The sequence below is a fragment of the Elgaria multicarinata genome, chromosome 9 (assembly GCF_023053635.1).
Source record: "Elgaria multicarinata webbii isolate HBS135686 ecotype San Diego chromosome 9, rElgMul1.1.pri, whole genome shotgun sequence".
Taxonomy (NCBI): Eukaryota; Metazoa; Chordata; class Lepidosauria; order Squamata; family Anguidae; genus Elgaria; species Elgaria multicarinata.
In genome coordinates this window covers 43,487,592-43,509,036 of record NC_086179.1, presented here as the reverse complement: position 1 = coordinate 43,509,036, position 21,445 = coordinate 43,487,592, and the positions used below count along the sequence as shown (strand labels likewise).

Sequence of the window (21,445 nt, the reverse complement as noted above, 5' to 3'; positions counted from 1 at the left end):
TCTCCTTCCCTCGCCCCTCCGTGCCATCCCTGATGTCTGGCTTCCCCCCCCTCTCTCCTGGCGGGTCTGGCCTTCCCCCTGCCCCTCTCTTCCCCCCCCAGGATCCCCCCCCAGCCCGATGGGCACAGCGCTCGTATGAGCGCTGTGCCCAGTCCGTGGCTTTTTCCAGCTACTCGCGAGTAAGCGAGTAGCCGCAAAAGGGCACAGACCCTGCTAGACGTTCCGCAGCCCCAGCCTCGGGCCGGGGCTGCGGGAAAGGCGCGCCATAAGCGAATTCGCTTATGGCGCGTTAAGGGAGGTATCACCGCGGCCTGACCCCGGATTCCCCTGTGCGTCATCTGGATGCGCCTCACAGCGCGCTAAGACCTCGTCTAGCAAGACCCTCAGACTAAACATCCATAGGAACAAGCTGCAAATGCCATAGTAACTGTAGAGAATGTGCTGAACCTCTTTTTAATTTTATTTACATCCCACTCCATCTCAGTAATTAATCTGTCTTTGGAAATCCTTGCAAAATTCAAGTTTATTTCTCCAGTTAGGATCCTTAGCTTCCCTTATGAATTTGCTCTGAACTTCCGGGATTTCAGAAAGGAGATGAATTAAAACAAGGTTTTAGCCTTTTTGTTATTCTTTGATTGCGTGTATTCTTCAATTATTTTTTATTAAAAACTTTACAAACTCTCAGAATGGAAGAATCTGAGGCAAGTGAGAAACAAGAAGGATCAGAAACTGCCTTGTCTCTGTGGGTGCTTCCAGGTTTTATATCACCATTGCCTTTGCGACATCCACAGAATGTTATAGGGTGGTGTCCAGACATTGTGGTCTTCAACTTCTAACCCTCCTGTGTTTTCCCACCATTTCTTCCGTCTTAATGAACTCCAAAACACTTCTCTCTTGGAGTCTTGTATAAAAACAGTGCAGAATGTAATGCGCAATGTCCTCAAGTGCTCCTCATCTACAAACACACAGGAGCTGATTTACTGGCACTTTAGCATATGTCATCCACATAAGCAAATGGCATTGTTTCAAAATGAAACCTGGTAAAAGCTTTCCTCCAAGAATGAGCTTTGAAGATAGTTTTGTTGGATGGGGTCCACTTTTGATGAAATCGATACCCTCAGTGATCTAAATGATTTCCATGTTCAAGTGACTACCAAGTCTTAAATCTTATTTTTAATTAATTTTGTTCCTGTCTCTTATCCACTGCATTTAACCTAACTGTAGGTAGTGCATAAGCTAAAAGCAACTCCCTCACCATTTAGTCCAACAATTTATTACCATCTATTCCCACATGCATTTTTGGCATGAAAAAAACTGCAGCTTTTACCTAGTATAAGAGAAGCACTTTGTGTGCCCTTAATGGAAAAGAATCCTGCTTCCGCTCATAGCATTCATTATTTATTTAATCAACTTCTCACCATATCTAAAGGTATCTATAGGCAATTTAGAGGTATCTAAAACAATGTTATGTTCCTAGCGTAACATGGCACTGAAGTGTACTCATCTCAAATATTCCAACATCAAATTCAGTGGTTTCCTTAATGCACGGGGAAAACAAGTTTAGACATGGTGATCCCTCACCCATCTCTTGAAAGCGCATTCACCTTCCAAGCCTACGCTTTTCCAGTTATAAAGCAGTGGCATAAATCACAGAGCATATAGCAATCTGGGAAACAATCCAAACTGAACACAGCATAAACCTATTTCCCAAACAACTGGCATGCAGCTTTCTTCCAATCACTTTCCAAGTATCCAATAGGGGTCTGTCCAACCCAGCTCCTGTGTAGCTTTGGGCTGTGGGGAGGCAGGGAGAGACGAGGCCCAAAACAGAGAAAGAGCAACATGAAGGGAGAGCAGAGCACAGCTTGCAAGAGCAGGTCTCTTATTTGTGGAGAGCAGGGAACAAGTCTAACTCAAGTTTTGTACTCTGGAGCATCCTAAGTCGGTCTCCCTGCACATCCTTCCATAAGTGGGAACAAACAGGCACAGCAGACCAAGGCAGGTGGTGGCAGCCTTCTCCAACACAATGCATTCCAGATGTGTTGGACTGCTAACTCCCATAATTCCCAGGTAGCATGGTAGCACATCTGGAGGGCACCAGGTTATTTATTTATTTATTTATTTATTACATTTTCATACTGCCCAGTAGCTGAGGCTCTCTGAGCAGTTCACAATCAAAATCGTAAAATACAACAGATCAAAACATACAAAGCTATAAAGTTTCAAAATACCATGTAAAACTGTGGGCTCAAATTCAAACAGTGTCTCTTCTTTAACATCTGTCTGCTGCCAACTCCCCCTCCCCATCCTCTAGATTTGTCACACATTGTGCTCAGATTTATAAAACCTATTAACCTAAGTGCATATGAATTTATATTTTTTTCAAACTTTAGCGCCCACCATGTATTAATATATTGTTAGTTCATCGGTATCCATCAACACTCCTATGGCCTTTAAGACTCAACCGTGGAAGGAGTTGAAATCTTAGCTTCCATAACCATTCCACACAGAAAGCCTGCTACCTTTTCTGTAAATAATCATACCAATCCAATGACTAAAAATCCTCCTGCCTCAAAGCCAGCCTTCTTATTGTAAAGCAAAATTCACATTTCACCCTGATATTTACCATATTTAATGTTGTAACCATAACCAGGCCAGCCCAAGACATATTGCTGCTTGAGTCAAAGGGCTTCCCATCCCAATTCCATGTATAGAAGCTGACAAGTAAAGTTTTACTTCAGTGCTGGTGGCAGGAAGCATCCTCCACTGCACTCGGGAGCAGCAAGCTAGCTTAGAGAGCACAGGGCAGGCTGTGTGCCACATGGATCTCTCTCCTCAAAGGCCTCCTTGTTAGCTCCCTGACACCCAGCATCTGCCACCTGAGGCAACTACCTCACTCTGGCTAACAGCAGGACCGGCCCTGCCCATGCCTGCTCTATTGTCTCAAGTTGCTCTCAACAGAGATTCATTCCCTCAACCTTACCCCTAGGTTCACTATACGGCCGTCAGCAAGCCACCATATCGCTATCTTGGTTTTCTAGCAATTAAATAGAACAGTCATTAGTGATCTCACAGTACCTCATCTTCCATAGGAACCCCCCACCCCACAATATTCAGCAGGCTCAGACATTTCCAGTAAATGCAGGAGCCTTGGATAATTCCATTTAATCCAGGTTGGAACTTGTCTTTTCCTTTATTTACATTATGAAGCGCATTTCTTCCCACACGTAACTTTATCAAGCATGAATCAGAGTCAGCTCTGCATAATGGGCACAACCCATCTGCCTACCAAAGCGTTTCAGATTCTTCTGCTTAGTGAGGATAGTGAAATTCTCATCCAGTAATTCATCTCAAATGCAAAACTGTCCATACGCTTTCTGAATAACAGCATCTCTTCATAAGCCAAGAGAATCTGCATGAATTGAATGCCTCTAGCCATTTGCCATGCCCTCAACCTCTGTACTTCTTAGACCAACTACATCTCTTATTCTTTCTTATGCAACGCCAAACAGATGCTTTCTTCCTTAAATGCATATTTAAAATTTCCCTCACTGTAATGGTTTTACAGGTTAGTATCTGCAGAACACCAGACAATGTGCAAAAATATAGACAATTGTTCTAACTTCTCATAGCCTTACTGCAAACTGTTTTTCTCCATTTATTGTTTGTACAGTGGCAGTGATTTTTTTCAGGTGCACAAGTGTTCAATGTAAACATTAAAGGAAATGACTAATAACATCCCGGAAGATGTGACAGCAGTCTTTGAAACATTGGTGGGGAGGGGGGAGAATAGTTACCAAGCATCCTTTTAGAAATAACCTAAACATATCCCAAATCCAAAAGGAAAACATTTTAAAATTTAGCTTATTGAACATAATCCTGAAGGAAAACAGGAAAATTGGGAATGGCTTTAAAATGAATAAAGAAGAGATGAAGAAACTTCCTTAATCCGGATGGTGCAGCTGTAGCTGAGTAAACAGTGGACATTTTAAAGGATCAAAAGGACACCTAACCCTTTAGACCTGTTTTTTTAAATCTTTCCAAAAAATTTTTGGAAAAGAATGATGTTCATCTAGTTGACTTCCTTTTTGCTGCACATTGTCCTCAACTGTTGCCCTACTCTTGTTCCTGATTTAAAAAGAAACTTAATAAAAATGGCATTTTCATATATACAGATGAAGAGCTGAAAATTAGTTATTGTAGTTATAATTCATATTCAAAACTGTATTTCTGCCTTCCCTTCTCTATAAGCACACTTCAATGGCAGAGACTCCAACTTCCAGTCTTTTCCAAAGTATGTTTATTTGGTAGCCAAGTCAATTTGCTGTAGTGGAACTTCTGAGTAAGCATGCCTAGGGCTGCACCTCTAAAAGACATGCAGCTCAATCCTATGTATGTACTTAGAAGCAAGTCCATAAAGTTCAGTGGAGCTCACTTCCTAGAGTGTCTAAGGCTGCAACTCCAATGCACACTTGAGGAAGACCCATTGAGCTTAGTGGGAGTTCCTTCCAAAAACACACACACACAGAAATAGTCTGCTATACGTTTGAATACTATGACATTACTTTTCCTAGGCTTGCATCTTAACATTATGCACACATGATGTATAGTCATATACATGTATTTCATAGCAAACACCAGCATTCCATTAAAATTTGCTAAATATGCATTTATCAGCAAACTTCCTGGGATGATATTTGTGTCCACTCAAAGAAACAGGAGTACCAATATTTCTTTATCATGCTGTTCATCTCTCAAGTCCATAAATAACTGAAGCTGGCATATTAATTAAGCTAACACAAAGCCCAGTTCCTAGACTTACGTCAGCAGTAAGATAGGCAGGGACACTAGCTACACTGCCACAATATTATAAAAAGAGGTATTAAGATGTTATACTGGTTCTGCAGCAATGCAGGTTTCGTGGGAGGACGCCCTGCCAGCATGTAGCGTCATACTTTCTCCAACCCTTAAGCAACACAAGAACATAGGGAGCTGCCTTAAACTGAGTCAGACCATTGGTCTTCCTAGCCCATCATTGCTGACTGGGTTTCAAGCAGGATTCTTTCCTCACTCTACCTGGAGAAGCCAGGCAAAGCATGTACTCTACCAACTGATTTATCGACCCTCCTTTACAGTCCTTTCCCTCCTGGGAAAACCCCTAGAGTGGCTTAGGAATAGGTTTACATCAATCTATAAACTGACTGGGTTAGTGCACAACAGTAATCCATGATAGTGGAATTCTGGGTTGCTGTGATCTGTGAATGTAGCCACACTAACAAACAATGGTTGTTTGTTAACCATGAACAATCCAGAAAAAGGACCCATGGTTTGCGAACTCTGAGACGTTTAACCCATGTGTTGTCATTATGTGTGAACGCAGAACTGTGGCTTGTTCAAGAATTGTTTCACCAGGCTACAGAGGCATTGGGTAAAAGCATTTTTTTAAGAAACTCAGCCACTCTACATGCCAGTACTACAGAACTACCAAGGCATTTGAGATAGAGGGAGGGAGCAGGTGAAGGATGAGGGAAATAATCCTGGGATTGAGAAATCAAACTGTTTGGTTGTCTGCCAGACAAACCTTGGGTAGGGCAACAAACCATGGGTCAATGTTATGTACAAACCAGACTCCTCATTTTCACTAAAAACTAAATTTAGAACTGTATTCAGCGGTGCAGCATCACACACTTCTCATATATCAAATGGAATACAGGAACACATGAAGCGTTTTCCACCAGAAAACGTTTCATTTTATAACCTACATGCCCGAAATTCTCCAATTCCTCTCTCATATTCAGGACTGACGTATACTTGAGTGATCAGGCTTGTGGGAAAACTCCACTGCTCCTTCAAACAGCACCTGTGATAATGCTACTGCCCACACACCCCAAAATGCAAACAAATCCAATCTGAGGAAAAATCTTCTTGCAAACTAACCTCTACAAATCCAGGAAAATATATTGTTAAACTAAAGCCAAAGCTAAGAGCAGCCCATACCATCTTATGACTGCTCTGAGAAGAGATGAGCAACTCTACAAGCATCAAAAATATGTTTAAGAGCACAATGCTATGCATGTCTACTGAAAAGCCTATTGAATACAATAAGGCTTGGTTCCAGGTATGAGTGTATAGGACTGCAACTTTGCTGTAGATGATAAGAGTTTGTGTGCCCATGCAGAAATTAGACTATTTTTACACTATATTTTGATAATACTTTAACCCTGGCCATAGCTAGACCTAAGGTTTATCCCTGGATCGTCCAGGGGTCAAACCTGTTCATCTAGGTGACACACAGGGGATCCAGTGCTCAGGCAGGGGTGAACCCTGGATGATCCCAGGATAAACCTTAGGTCTAGCTGTGGCCCTTATCTCTGCAGTACCAAAACTTCAGCCACTAATTGAATAGGTAGGCTTCCAAAACATCTTCAAAGGACCAATGCAAGCAAAACACAGCTGATCAATTAAGTATTTTCAAGAGAGCAGATCTTAGACTCACATGCTCCCTTCCCTTCAATGACAGAGTTAAACGCCTAGGCAGCTTTTTAACCAGTTTTGAAATCAAGGTCTGAAGCTGGTTTGCAAATTCTAGTTAACATCAGTAGAGACATAACACCACATCATGGTTAATGCTGAAAATGGAATGGAGAGGGGGAATTCATATAGGTGAAAGGATGGGGAAGTGAGAGTTCATCCCCACTCCCAGTCTTCTCAAATATGTTTAAGAAATTATTATTATTATTATTATTATTATTATTATTATTATTAATATCCTACCTTTTCCCCAATATTGTTGCCTCAAAATTGGAAACATAATTTTTCTACCAGGCTACAGAGTTGTTTTACGTGCTTCTTAATACTTCCACAAATGGAAAAATCTGAAGTTCATACGATGTATGTATATCTACATTATTCCTTCTTCTTTTCATATTGTTCTGCCTGTTTCCAAGTTGATGCTTATTTCTCACACCCCACTTCATGAACTGCCGCCATACAACGTCTGCAGTCAGAAAACATGGGCCACAGCAAGACATTTCCCTGCCTGAGGCAGTAAAAATGCAGTAACACATCAATTTCCTGCTGTTTCATGACACCCCAAATCAGCTACCTGAGCAGCTACCCTTCTTCCTTTTATATTGATTGTTTCTAGTGATGGGCAAACTCCATTCAGCTTGCAATTGGTTGGTATTCATAAACTTTGTTAGATAACTCTTAGGGAAAAGCTCACTTTTTCCTGAAAATTATATCCCAGCTTGTAAGGCTTAAGGCTGTAGTACTCCAAAATGCTTCCACGGAGCAAGTGATGAGTTGCAAACTTGTGTGTTTGACCAAATACTACAACTACAGTTAAAGGCCGTTTCATCTTATATCTCTTCTCAAAATCTACCATAAAAGCAGTAGATCCACATGCTTTATCTACTCTTTTATTCAATTAAGTTAGTTCTGATTTATGTTGCTAATGCAGGCATAAGGGAGCTGCTAACCTAATAGAGGAGTGAACAAAAAGATAGATGAGGTACCTCTGACAACAACAAAAATATCTGAGTAACTCTCATCCAATATCCGCTTGTTTTAAGACAAGGATTTAGCTTTCTAAACTGATAATGGTTAGGGAGGGTAAAGTACTAGTATCAGTTCAAAATAAGAGCCTAATAGTGAATGCCTTCAATATTTATATATGGGATTTTTCTTGTGTAATCTTGGTCAGGTTGGGCAGACTTCAGGTTTCTGGGATCTATTTTGCTTTTTTACTACAATCTCAAAGTCCACCAACTGGAGCTAGGTGCAAAATACTGGTTCAGGGGGACAGATATATACCTAGAATTAAGGAATAGGGTGTCTTTGAGCAAATGCCTCAGACCAAGGGCAAAATCCAACACTCTTGCTGATTCCTTTCCGCACTGCCAATTCCCTTCTGCCAGCGGTGGATCCCACCAATTTCACTGTACAAGTGGGACCCATGGTTTACACAGGAAATTTAAAGCAAGTCTAGAAGAGTGGAAACACATTTTTCTGGAAGGCAGGTTGGCAAAGCTCCCTTATGCAAGCTTCTGCCTCCTTCCAGAAACTTGTGCTTCTGCTCATTTCAGGTTGCACCGGAAACACTAAATTGCCGTTGTGCAAGCAGTGCGGGGGCACATGTGCAATGGAACTGGTGGGACTTAAGAGAATCACTGGGGCATAAGTACCTCATTGGATTGTGTCCCAAGAATTTGTCAACATCAGAACTGAGCTAGCAATCTTTTCACATAAAAATTCAGCCCTGGTTGCTTCCATGCTTTCTTCATTTCAATGGCCAAATTTGTAGGGAAGGGAAGGGTAATTTTGCTTTTGCTTTTATTAAACAACTGGGAGTCAGAAACCTTGCAAATCTACTGTTACCGCTACCCCTAGATCATCTACTTCCTCCCCCACTCCTGATCTTGATTAAGATGAATATGCTCTTGGAAAAAGAAATGAAACATCAAAATGCAATTAGCATTTAGAATTTTGTTAAGTCTACATAAAGAAAATAGAACGCACTGGCAAATATCTCCTTATTATAAAGCATGCATATTTAGAACCATTTTCACACAAGAGTACAATTCTCAAAAGATAGATTTAAGATTGTAGTTCTACTCTTCTACAGCTCTCTCCACCCTCAACAAACCCAAGACTTCTGCTATGTATTATGAAGACAATGACAGTTTACAAAGTCCAGAGCTCAGTCAGATAGCAAAACTGTTTTGTCACCAAAAGGACAACAGATAAGAACAGTCACTTGGGCTTCACTCCGGCACAGACCTAGTCACTACTTCACAAGGACAACATAGGTCAATGGAAATTCAATGCTGGATCTGGGCATGGATTCAAATTCTAAATACTCATAGGTCTTGGTTGTCATTTTACAAGTCACCCAGAGTACCTTGTTTGCTGCTGGCTACATTGTGGTTCCCATGCCACTCCCAGGGTTTATCTTTTGCCTGTGTAGCTTGGATGTACTATTCACAAAACATGCTAGCAACACCCAGCACCTAGACAAATTTATATAGAAATCACTATAAAGGCAGTAACCATGCCATTTTGGGTAGGTAACACATGAATCAGTCCATAAAGGCTGATTTGCAGATTACCAGTACAGAAACTACACCATGCATATCTGCAGGGCATAATAAAATTTCAGTGAGAACTAAGCATGCCTGTATCTGAATAGACTGCATCCAGTTCCATCACATGGCCATAACTAGAATGTCACAAAGAACTGGCTGGCATACACACACAGAAGCATTTTTACAGTACATATCACCTAATAATGCAAATCTATTCAAAGTAATTTCTGAATTGCTCACAGATAAGGGTCTATACCAGGAGTGTAGAACCTCTTTCATCCCGAGGCTGAATTCCATTTTGGAGAAGTTTTCAGGGGGTGGATTCCAGTGGTGGGCTGGGTTGAAAAAAGGGGTGGGACAAAAGGGGCAGGACCAAAAACTACCAGCGTATTTTAGCTTAAAGCTCTTACTGCCAATAACTAAGCCTTAGGAGAGGCATTTCAACATTTTAGAATGGAGAGAAAACTGCACAAAAGCCGAGAATTGCCAAAGAATTGGTGGTTGGAAGGAAGAGGCTGTGGCCAAGGGCATGGCGTGGTCATCTGGGGTCCTGGGGAATCCCAGGAGAGCCTAATTAGCACTCATGCCTGAGGTTTTACTCCTATTCGAAGTCTATAACTTAGAATTGCAGCCTAAATCAAATGGCTGAGCATAACTACAAGTAAAAACAAAACAAACTTAAATCCAGGCATTTGTTGCACTGCTGCTTGTAATTTAACATTCCCTCTGTGTTTCTCTGTCAGCCAAATTTTATTTTTCAGGACACTTTGGTACTGAAAGTTGTTGCCATGCTGTCATCAGAGAACAAGATATCACAGTTAGTGCTGCTTTTCATTAGATTAGTCTCCACCGGAATTGTTTACACATAAATTAACAAATACTCTTCAGTTGGCATACAAAGATAGCACTCTGTTTAGCAATTTTTTAGCCAAGGCTGCAATAGTAAATGCATTTCCATGGGAAGTAGATTATACTGAAATCAAAGCAGTTTACTTCCAAGTACATATACTTATGATAAGGGTGTAAGTTAGTTACTTGCAATTCTGTGAAGTGTGATGCAAACAATTGAGCAAAGGAACTAGTTCAGAATGAAAATATTTTCAGCGCAATGCTATGCCTCTCTACTAAACCCAGCTGAGAACAATGAGATTTACTCCCCAATAAATGTAATCTTATACACACTTACCAGAGAGTAAGTCCCACTGAACTCAAATTTTTGAGTAGAAATGCACAGGATTGCACTGTTAGTGTGTTAACAAGCAGCCCTCATATAATCAATAAAAAAAACATATTGCAAAGGAGAGATTAAATGCAAAAAAAAAATCATTACTAACCATTTTAAAATACAGTAAGGCATTAAACATAAGCTCCCCACAACATATTATAATCTGCAATAAAGCTGACTTTGTTTTCCGTTATTGGGGGCATGGCATAAAAATAATATATGCCTTTGTTTTCAAAGTCATGATGGGACAATTAGGGTCAAACTTTACCCAAAAGCATGCCAAAAAATTAGGCGCACACTCAAGAAACCTTTATTGTGAAAAATTCTCTCTATTGATTACCACGGCAAAATTTGACTAAGAGAAAGTTAACTAAAAGTCCATCTTCCTAGGGCTATTTATTACTGAAATGACAGCTATAGGCCTGGAGCTTTCAGAGTTGCCTTCAACATAATATCAGAAATACATTCAGCATTTTCCCAGCTATGCATTCTGTGTAACACAAAAGCTTGCTGCACGTTCTTTCAAGCAAAGAAGAGTCCAATAAAAGTTAACACCTTTCCAATCTGAATTGCTAGCCATAGAACAGAAATATATGTATGTTTTAAATGTACATTATTTAAAGGCTCTCCAACCAGTAGGTTTTCTTTCCTGTGAAAAATAACAAGTGAGAGCCTTTGGCTTTCGGGTACCACCACATGGTTCTACAAGGCAACGGCCCACCAGAAAAAAGAAAAGTGGGGGAAGGAAAAGGAAGATGTTTTTGCGGACGCCAGAAAAGAATGAGTATGGATTCATTTCCAACTACATGACACAGGAAACTGGGAATTTGTTTACTCCCACCAGACAACAAAAAGTAGTTTAAAAAAAAAACCGCATTAGGAAAAACAGCTCTGTTTCTCTGCTCTCTAGGGCGAGTATTCGTAATGAAAAGCTCTCGAAAGAACCGTCGTGGGTGGGGATCCTTAAAGTGATGAGGGGTGAGAATTAACTGCGGGGAAGAGCGCTGAGTGTGCTCAGGACCCCTTTAGGTGTTGCGCTGGCCTCCGACCAGTCGCTTCTAACCCTTTCTCACTAAGAAAAAGGGGGAAGAGACAAAACACGAAATCGGGAGCACTGGAAGGAAGGAAGAGCTGAACTTTTAGCTGGGAGGAACTTTAGACGACACCCTCAAATCCCCTCATTTCCCTTCTCGGGGCTTTAAGAAAAAGAGAGAATGAGGCGGGGGGGGAGAGAAATGAGGACAACCCGCTTCCTTGCATTGTTTCCTCAGCCGCCTCTGCCCGAGCAGCCCCCTCCTCTCTGGGTTGGGTTTTTTGTCTGCCCTTTGACCGGTCGCATCTGGCTCTGCCGAGGGCCGGCAGGAGACAAAAACTTCCCCGCAACTTTTCTCCGCGCGCCGCTCCTCCCGCCGTCGGGCACTCACCGGCTGAACTCATGGTGCCTCCCTCCCATGCGCCTTCCTCGGTTGCCTGCCCCCACCACCCCCGGGCGCCCCTTTTTAAGGCATCGCGGCCCCTCTCCAGGCTTCTGCGGAGGAGAGAAAAGTCCGCTGCTCTGTCCCGGCGGCGGCTGAAAAGCGCAGCTCGCTCCTCCGGCTCCAGTATAGCATTCCCGCAGCGCAGCGACTGACTGACGAAACGAGCTCCGACGGCCGCTTGCGCTTAGCACGGATTCTCCTGCGCGCTGCTACGCAGGGCCCCCTACAGGCCAAGAGCCGCCAGCACAGGCACACTCACAGAACCTTCTGCCGCTGACTCCCCCTTTCATCTTTTTCCTCTCTTCGCTCGGGCCCAAGAGAAACCTCCAATCAGCGCAGCGCAACAAAGGCCGCTACCTGTTCCCTTTCTTGTCCTCCCCCTCGCGCGGTGGCTACTGGGAAATGTAGTTTTCTCACGCCCGCGGTTGGGCCGTAAAAGGAGATTATACCGCCGGAGCTCGGCGGACTCGGTTTCCCATCGTGCTTGGAGAGAGCGGCACGGATGGCGGAGAAGGATGACACCGGAGTTTGACGACGAAGTGGTGTTTGAGGTGGGTGGCGTAGCGAAAGGGGCCTGGTGAAGGTTTCTGGTTCTCCACAGCAACTCGGCGCCGCTTTTCCCCTCACAGCCCTGGGCGACGGAACTGGGTGGGGCGGGTAGAGTTCCCCTCAGGGCCCGCGCTGGTGGCAGCCGAGAGGGGGCTCTGATACAGGGTGATGCTTCTGAGCTCTCCCTGGTTTTGAAATCTCATCCCTAAGGGGAAGGGAGAGTCAAATGTAAGCCCTGGTGCTTAAATTGGGGTGGGGGTGTAGACAAAAGGGGTTGCTAACACACCAAGCCTATGCATGTCTACTCAGAAGAAAGTCCCATTGAGTGTAATGGAAGGGTGTATAGGACCCTTCCTATACACCCAGGTAAGGGTATCTAGGATCACAGCCTATGGAAAGAAAAGGCATGCTCTGGGGCAGTTGTGGCTGCCCTAAGTTTCATGGTAGCAGTTCCCTTCGAATTTAAACTTACTTCCAGAGGGCTGGCTGTGTTAATCCGTAGCAGCAAAAACAACGAAGAGCCTTGTGGTGCCTGAAGGAATAACAATATTATGTCATAAGCTTTTGTGGGCTAAAGTCCATTAAATACCTAAAGTGCCATGCTGAGTTACTAGTATATACAAGGTGGGTGCCATAATAAACTTAAGCTTCATAAGCTGCTGTTGGCCTGCAAAACAGTATAAGTGAAATTTGGAAGTATCCTTGAGGGTCATGGATTCCTCTCCAGTCAAAGAGGTAGAGGCTCCTTTAAGAAAAGTGATACTGTTGAGGTTGGGGGTATTGCATTGTGCAGTAAGAAAACCTACACAAAAACTCCCCATGAAGATGAAATTTGAGACTATGTTAATAATAATCAAAACATATCTTGAAAATCATCATACAAAAAAGGGTTAAAGATTTCACTTTTTAAAAGTATACTTTGCTTCTCCCCCTCCCAACTTATTCATGTATTTACAGTCCTTTTGTCGGGACCTGAATTCCATACATGTGGTGGAGCTAGCAAATATAAATGTTATTGTTTATTTCCGTTATCTAGGTCAGATTAGGAAATTAGGTGTGATTTTAAATTACATTTGAATACAGTCCCTGAAAATGTATGGAAGTATCCCTCATGCATTTTGGTAATGCTATAGTTTATAATGATACACTATAGTGTTACAAGTTTAGTATTACAAGAACAAGCGTAGTGGTTAGTGTTACAAGAACAAGCATAGCCTCCCCCCTTTTCAGGCATAGCCATAAGGAAGACATTGGAAATCTTTGCTTCCATTTTAGATTAACTACTGCTTCCCACATTGTTTAAACTTTAGCTGGGTTTTTTCAGGCATGGGGAACATGTGGCCATCCAGACATTGTTGGACTGCAATTCGCATAATGCTGGCTAGGGCTGGCCAAACATTCCCCACCACTGCTTTATTTGAAACAAGTCAACTTCAAACCATGGGTTATGAAGCTGGATTTTTTTATTTGAACATGCGATAGTAAACCACAGATTAGGATGCAGATGACATCCTAAACTGCTGTTAATTTAAGGGAGAAGTGGAATCTTTTGATCTCATTACAACCATCTGTAGTAGTAGAGGGGATGAGGCGTGCTCAAGGCTCATTGCATCTCATTCTCTTAAAAATCAACAGTATGACTGGGTTCACACAATTACCACAGCCCACCATGGCTTATTTAAGGTGGGTTGCAGCCATTTAGAATATTCAACCCTTGTGAGGGGTTGCCATGTTATCTGAACCTGGGTAGCAGGAGTTGCTGGAGGGGGGAACAACCCTCAAATAAACCTACAACAGACCATGGCTGCGTTTGGATAACACAATAACCAACAGTGGTTTATGTTGTCAACTGTGAGTTGTGTTGTCTGTTGGGCAAAAACCACCCCATGGTTGACTATTTTGCCTAAATAATCAATGGAGAGAATTACCTGCACAACCGTTGGTTAGTGTGTTGTCTGTCGGGCTCAGTGGACTGTTTTTCAGGATTGAGTTGACTATCTTGATTGGCTACAAAGTTCCTGGGCAAGAGCAGCCAACACTGTGCCAGCTGCTCTGTTACAGACAGCTCAGCTCGCAGAGGCTGCTGGGATAGCACCGGGAAGACTGAGGGAGGGTGGGGAGAGGGGCAGGGACTGTGTCAGTCAAATGCTGGGTTGACTATTAGTCCACTCAATGCCAGCCCCAACCACTCCACAGTTGTGTAGGAACATGTTGTGTGGGGAGTACCCCCATGTGTTATTTGAGGGTTGTTTCCCCCTTCAAGAACCCATGCTGCCCACATTCGGATGTCACGGCAAAACATGGCAACCTACCATCAGGAATTAAAGATTCAAAATGGCCACTGGCATGTGCCACAACCCACCATGGCTTAAATAAGCAACAGTGGACTGCAGTGATCATGCGAACCAATCCTATGTCTTCAGTGTTACACCTGAATGTAGGCAATGTGTATGTTTCTGGTATGAGGTTGTTCCTACTAGGGGTACTTGTGGCAGAACTATAATTGATAAATAATATTTAGCGCTCCCAATTTCTCTGAAGCAGGAGGAAATTTCTGGGACTATATTTTTCTTGTCAGGGTAGAACACTAACACTTTTTTGTAAGGTCTGTTTTACTTACAAGTTGAACATGGGGGAGCAGGAAGGCACTTGAACAAGCAGTGCCACAAAGCAATCCTTCCCACCTCTCCCACCAGCATGTGATCAGTAACTAGTAGCCACTAACCATTAAGTAACTAACGTCCACTATGCAAAGTCTTTGGAAAGGGGTAGTTTTACATGTCCAGAAATAATGCTTACTGTGATATACAAAAAAAAAAAAAAAAAAGGCAGCTGTGCTGGCCATAAGAAAAGTTATAAAGTCCATATTTAGGGCTTCAGCTAATGTACGTCTAGTGAGAATGGTGTGGGATAACGGGTTTAGGAGGAGTAGGTAGGTTAGGACTAAGTATAAAATGATTAATCTCTACAAACCTTCTTGTATATAATCAAATTTTATTTGTTTTATTATTTATGTAATTCTATGTGTCAGGTTCATTTGTTAATGCTACCAAACAGAAAAATCTATTTTCTTGTTACTATACCTACAAAAGTTGAAGGAAATCAGTTAAACCATTGAGAGCCAACACAAAGTAAAAGGGCTGAAGCTTTGAGGATTCAGTGTGGACAACTGAACAAAGCAGAGGCAGATGTCCTGGGTGTTTTCCGATTTCCAGCAGGGTAGAAGCTTGAGGGAGAATAAACCTGAGACAGGAATGTCACAAGAAGGCTAGCATCATTTAAGGGAGCAATTCTATGGCCTCTAGAAAGTGTCTGGGGTGGGGGGCATAGGATGCTTCAGACTCCTGATTCCAAGGTTGGATACAGCGCTCTGACCTCATACCTAGGTACCCATGTGCCCTTCCCCCATCCTCTTGCAGCCAGCATGGAGAGAACTGCCCCAGCTGCTGCCCCAAGGTCACAAAAGTGACCTCAGAGATGAGGTAAAAGAGCATTCCAGTGAGGGGAGGGGACCGGAGAAGTCAGCTTTTGAAGTATCCCAAGGCCTCTCCAACCTCCTTCCCTCCCCCTCTGATACATCACAGCGAAAAAAGACCATCTAGCTGAAATGCAGAGCAGGAATTGGATACTCATAAGTAGGGTGACCATATGGAAAGGACGACAGGGCTCCTATAGCTTTAACAGTTGTATAGAGAAGGGAATTTCAGCAGGTGTCATTTGTATGCATGCTGCACCTGGTGAAATTCCTTCTTCATCACAACAGTTAAAGCTGCAGGAGCCTTGCCCTCTTGACCAGATACAAAATGTACAAGATACACTCTTCTGCTTTATACAATTTAAACAATATAGGATAAAGTGAACAGATAATATCAGTAATATCTGAAACATAATCATATCCCTTTTAGGAGGCTAAAGAGGCCTAGCCAAAAGGAGGCATATACTCTCTGTTTTATATAAATTGTACTTTCCTTTCTAGTTGTCCCTTTTCCCTTTGTTCCAATTTAGTTTCTGCCTCCTGAGTATGGGTGACAAAATCTGAAACCAGTGTTCCACAAAGGACTTAACTTCTGCATCCCTATTTGTACTAGAAAAGCTGTGTGTAAATCATCCTAAGACTGTATTTGCCTTCTTGTAGCTGCATGATGGTTTGTCAGTCATTGTCTAAGTTCTCATCTGCACCCCAACATTTTCTCCATTGTTATTTTCTGCTTACAAGTTCCCTAGAAATTATTGAAAATATATGTGCAACAACAGCAAAAGCAAAACTAGACATTAAACTACCGTATTTCTTTGACTGTAAGACGCTTTATCCGCCTAGAACCAAATACCGTATTTCTTCAATTGTAAAACGCCATCGATTGTAAGACGAACACTAATTTCAGTACCACCAACAGGAAAAAAAACCCTAAGACACACCCGCGATTCTAAGACGCACCCCGTTTTTAGAGATGTTTATATGTGGAAAAAAGTACATCTTAGAATTGAAGAAATATGGTACTACTGTTCCAGCAGGATACTAAAGAAATCATATCATCAGATTTGGAGTAAATTCAGGAAAGAAATGCAAATCAATCAAATTAAATGCCCCCAGAACCTTGTATTTAATTAAATTGTGTTGTGTCTGGCTGCGAGAAGATTTTGAAATACAGGTTTTTAAAAATCATTGGAGCAAAGAGAGCCTATTATGTGGAAAACGCAATCCTTAACAGAGGAAAATAATTTTGATATTTAGAAATGCATGAAACATGTACATTTCCAGAATCACTGTCTTATACTCATCTAAGAGGAGATTTATGAGTAATTTGCTAGATGATAAGGAGGCCAAGATATTTATGAGGCAAGGGAATATGACTAAGACTTTTAAATACAGCTGCTTGGCAAACCTTTGCAAGAGATTTTATATAATATTGATGTGCAGTATTTTTTTTAAGCAATCGCTTCCTAAAAGCCTTTAAGAATCCATCAACTGATTCTGGGTTCCTCCCATCGTACAGTAACAGGAGAAATCACAATCTCTCTTTGCTGCTGGTTGCTTCTGCTGATAGTGGCAGGAAAATGTGCCTGTGCAAGAGCACAGGTGCAGTTTCTCTGACTATTACTTCTAATTTTCTGCTCCAGTCACCCTGGAGAGACAAGTAGAAAGAAATGGGGAAGTGGACAAAATTCTCTCAGATGCACTGCAAGAATATATGAGAGAGCGGTGGGATCACATTTTCCAGGAGACAAGGATTGCACTGCCTGTAAGTCTTGTGTGTTTGTGTGCGCATGTGTGTGTTTGAGCATAAACTTCTGATAAACTTGTGTAGTTTTGGTTTTAGTTATTAGCTGAGTTCATATTGACCCAGACAGAAAATGCTAGACCAAGGAAGAAGTTTAAGGTTGTTGTTCGGAGTGTCTTCTTTTGTTTATGTTCGCACTCCTTGATCTCCTATCTTTAGCTTTGCTGTGGTTTTAGGCAAGGATATTATGGTATTTTAATCTATATGTGGATTTTAAGTCACAATGTTTATGTAGTTAAGAGTAAATAAATGGTTGGATCCACAGAAGGTATAATAGCCTGGGAGAGGGAGGAAACCTGAAAGACCTAATGGAGAAAGTCTTAGTCATTTCCTTTTATAATGCATCAGCAGAAATTACCTAGGTGTGGCTTTGATTTTAGCAGCTACTTGGGTAACTACTCACATTTGTAGCTTAGTTTCAATTTCATTTGTTAAAACAGGTAAATTTATTGATATTTATATTGCAGTAGTGTGATCTATGTCGTAAATAAATGCAGATATAGATAATGTAATAACAGAGAATCAATCAATAGTAAGTTAAATCTTGATTTTAAAATCTTGATAGTGGTTTGTGTAAGTACCTTCCTTGTCTCACAAACTTCTATATGCTGACTATTTGTTACCTGCTAAACTCTGATCCTTCTATATTGTAGTTTAATGATCAGTTCAGTTTGATTAAGAGATACTTGATCTTTTTAAAAATTCATATGGTAATATTTTTATTAGGCAAAAATATTCACACAAAAAATTCAAGTTTTTGAGATCTCCAGTTCTCTTCATCAGGTAAGATATTACAAAAAGCAGTTACGGTGGTGGTGGGGGAATAGGAGCGGGAAAAGGGGTAATTTGATGTTGAGGTCATGAAGTCTATACGGTCAGAGTCTTACGATGAAATGGGGAAAAGTTATACAGATATTAAAATTCTGGCCATGATTTTAACATCGTCGGCTTTTTAAAAAATTCCCTTCTATTCTTTTCCCCACCTGCTTTTTGTAACATCTTCCCTGATGAAGAAATCTAGTGACAGTTGAGTTGGCTTAAGGTATTACCTCAGTATAGGTTTTGGAATTATGGCTAACATGGCCACCTTACAATGTATTTTCAACCAGTGTGGCACTCTACAACAGTAAACCAAGATCATTCAGCTTCTTACGTCTTTAGATCAGAGGTAGGTAATCCGGTGCCCTCTGGATGTTTTAGACTAAAACGTCCATAATCCCTGACCACTGGTCATGCTAGCTGGGACTGATGGGAGTTGTAGTCCCAAAGATCTGGAAGTTGCCTATCCAGTTACTATTATTTTTACTTATTTGATTTATATCCCACGCTTCCTTGCAAGGAGCCCAGGGTGAGACCATATATGATTATTCCCATTTTCATTGGCACTTCCTTAATATGCTGAATTCTCTTTTTGTTGGCCATCTGTTTTCAGCTACTGTTTGCTGAGGTCAACCAATATGCAAGCAGTGTGATGTGCATGATACAGCACTCCAAAAACAAGATACAGCACTCCAAAAACAAAAGACCACAAGTAGTGCATCCAGTTTATAAATTTTTAATAGATTTAAAATCTAAAAACATTAAAAATTATAAACTGGATGCACTACTTATGGTCCTTTGTTTTGTTTTTGGAGTCTTGTTTCTCCATTGTCTGTCCATTCTTTCACTTTTTTCCAACCACCTCCTCCCTTAGTGTCTGATTTACCTGACCTTAGTCTTACAATTTTCCAGAATTTCTTCCAGTTTACCTTTGTAGTTCTTAAGCTGCTCTACATAGCTCTTTCTGTCTATAATATCTCTGTGATACTTTCCCCGTTCTTTACAGAAACTTGCCTGCAAATATTTTGATGCTGACAGTTTCACTCTGAGTAGCTGAAGGGTTTGTGAACATTTCATGATGTCACATCTGCTTAGCCACAAAAGGCCCATTTCTAATAGATCCAGATGGAGAAAAGTTATTCCAAGTAGCCATTATGAGTAGACATGCAGTCAAAAGATATGATGAAGATGTTACTGTTTACTTAACTAACCCCTACCATTAGGAAACTATTTTAAAACCGGAAAACCACTAAGAGTTATTATGGATGTGATCTTCTTAAGACTCCTTTTGTAATATTTCATATATTGCTTTCATGATAGCATCTAAAGGCCTCACCTCTGCCATCCTCTTTGATGAATGTCACATCTGAAAACTGCTTTAGATTAATAACCATGGTGCCTTTACAGCAGGGATGAATAAAGTATGGCCCTTTAGATGTTGGATTGCAACTCCCATCAACCCTAAGCAGGATACCCATTGGTGAGGAATGATGGGAGTTGCAGTCCAACAACATCTGGCAGGACATATGTTCCCCATTTCAGCATTATAGTAACAATTTTCAATCAATTAAAAATATCGTAACAGGTTAGTTAAGTTAAAATCACCATATTATTACATTGTTCCTTTCATGTTGTTTGTGCTCAGCATGAAAGCAACTTGTGAGCACATTTTAAAATCTGGTGAAATACCCTGTATCTCCTAATAGCCTGGAGAAGGTTGGAGGGGCGTGTCTCACAGACCTTGTTCTGAGCCTTAGAGAACTTTGCTGAAGTCAGAACAAGGTTAGGGAGAAAACCCAACTTTTTTCAGGAAGTTGAGTGTAGCTGAGTCATATTTTATAGCATTGGGGGTGAAGATAATGCTTTTCTTGCATGCTTTTTAAAAAATGGTCATGCAATAGACAATTTATTTTGCATTCATTAGCAGGCATACATCCACTTCAGGTAATTAAGCTTTTAGTGAGTGGACAGTGAAATGTTACTGTTGGGAATTCCATGTGGAAACATCAACATATATTTCTGCTAGTAATGGTCAAGGAATTTAGCAAAATCCATTAACAACATACATATGTCTATGGACAGCTGTTTATTTATTTTATTTATTTATTTATTTATTACATTTTTTATACCGCCCAATAGCCGAAGCTCTCCGGGCAGTTCACAAAAATTAAAACCATAATAAAACAACCAACAGGTTAAAAGCACAAATACAAAATACAGTATAAAAAGCACAACTCAGTTTTTGCTGAGCTTTGTCAATATCTTTTTGGAATGAAGGTTAATGCTGCATGCTACTTAGGGCATAAAAAGGTATTATTCTTGGAACTACTTTTAAAGGCACAGGAACAGAGCTAGAAAAAGAAGGGGGTAAACCAATAGGTTAAGAGCTTTAGAAAGCTACAGATGAAAGGGCATAGGGTTGCCATGCCCACATCTGAGGTGCTGCTTCTCCAGTTACTGCACCACTATGATTAGAAGAGCCATGCCAGGTGAAGTTCTCACTTGCATCTATACAGTTTTAAAGTATAGGGACTCGCTCATGGTCTGGACATAGAAAATGTAAGAAAGCAGTGAGGCCAGAGAGATGATACAACCTAGCGTTATAAGAAAATGAGCTTTGAATCAGGAAGTCCCTGGCTGAAATTGCACCTCTCCTTTCAAGTGGCCACTCAAGATTCTCATCTACAATGTGGAAATAATACTGTAGATCTATAGTATAATTGAATAATTGTTACCCATTATCACTGATATAACTGAAGTGTGTGTCAATTTCACAAAATGTTTACATGATGTGAAAATTAGTAACGCCAGGACTGAATCAGTTTCTTTGGGTGGCAAACTCTAGGGGGCTGCCATTTTCTGACTTCTAGGTCACTTTATTTAAGAAGAAATAATTATGTCACTTTAATTAAGAAGAAAGCAGCAGTAGAAGAAAGAAGCAGTAGAACAATGTCCCTGATGGTTGCATCATGTACAAATATATCTAAGGCATTGTAAGATGAGTTTTCA

General features: G+C 41.2%; 3 protein-coding genes across 6 annotated transcripts in view; 2 read left to right on the top strand and 1 right to left on the bottom strand.

Annotated features, from left to right (window-relative positions):
* FGD6 (FYVE, RhoGEF and PH domain containing 6) overlaps positions 1 to 11,805 on the bottom strand; it is a 63,500-nt gene extending 51,695 nt beyond the window's left edge. Inside the window, exon 1 of the mRNA XM_063133757.1 lies at positions 11,736 to 11,805. Coding sequence (XP_062989827.1) covers positions 11,736 to 11,748 — 13 coding nt within the window. The 5' untranslated portion in view covers positions 11,749 to 11,805. The remainder of the gene's footprint in view (positions 1 to 11,735) is intronic.
* Positions 11,806 to 12,244: 439 nt separating this feature from the next.
* VEZT (vezatin, adherens junctions transmembrane protein) overlaps positions 12,245 to 21,445 on the top strand; it is a 40,238-nt gene continuing 31,037 nt past the window's right edge. For 2 of the 4 annotated variants that reach the window (XM_063133762.1, XM_063133761.1), the window contains exons 1-2: positions 12,258 to 12,340; positions 17,457 to 17,578. In XM_063133762.1, coding sequence (XP_062989832.1) covers positions 17,528 to 17,578 — 51 coding nt within the window. In that variant the 5' untranslated portion in view covers positions 12,258 to 12,340; positions 17,457 to 17,527. Of the gene's footprint in view, positions 12,341 to 17,456; positions 17,579 to 21,445 lie in introns of all 4 variants that reach the window. The other 2 variants (XM_063133764.1, XM_063133763.1) reach the window with 1 other exon arrangement.
* The window catches only part of ELK3 (ETS transcription factor ELK3), a 409,974-nt gene continuing 406,744 nt past the window's right edge, over positions 18,216 to 21,445 (top strand). Inside the window, exon 1 of the mRNA XM_063133778.1 lies at positions 18,216 to 18,221. The gene's annotated coding sequence lies outside the window, so the exon portion shown is untranslated. The remainder of the gene's footprint in view (positions 18,222 to 21,445) is intronic.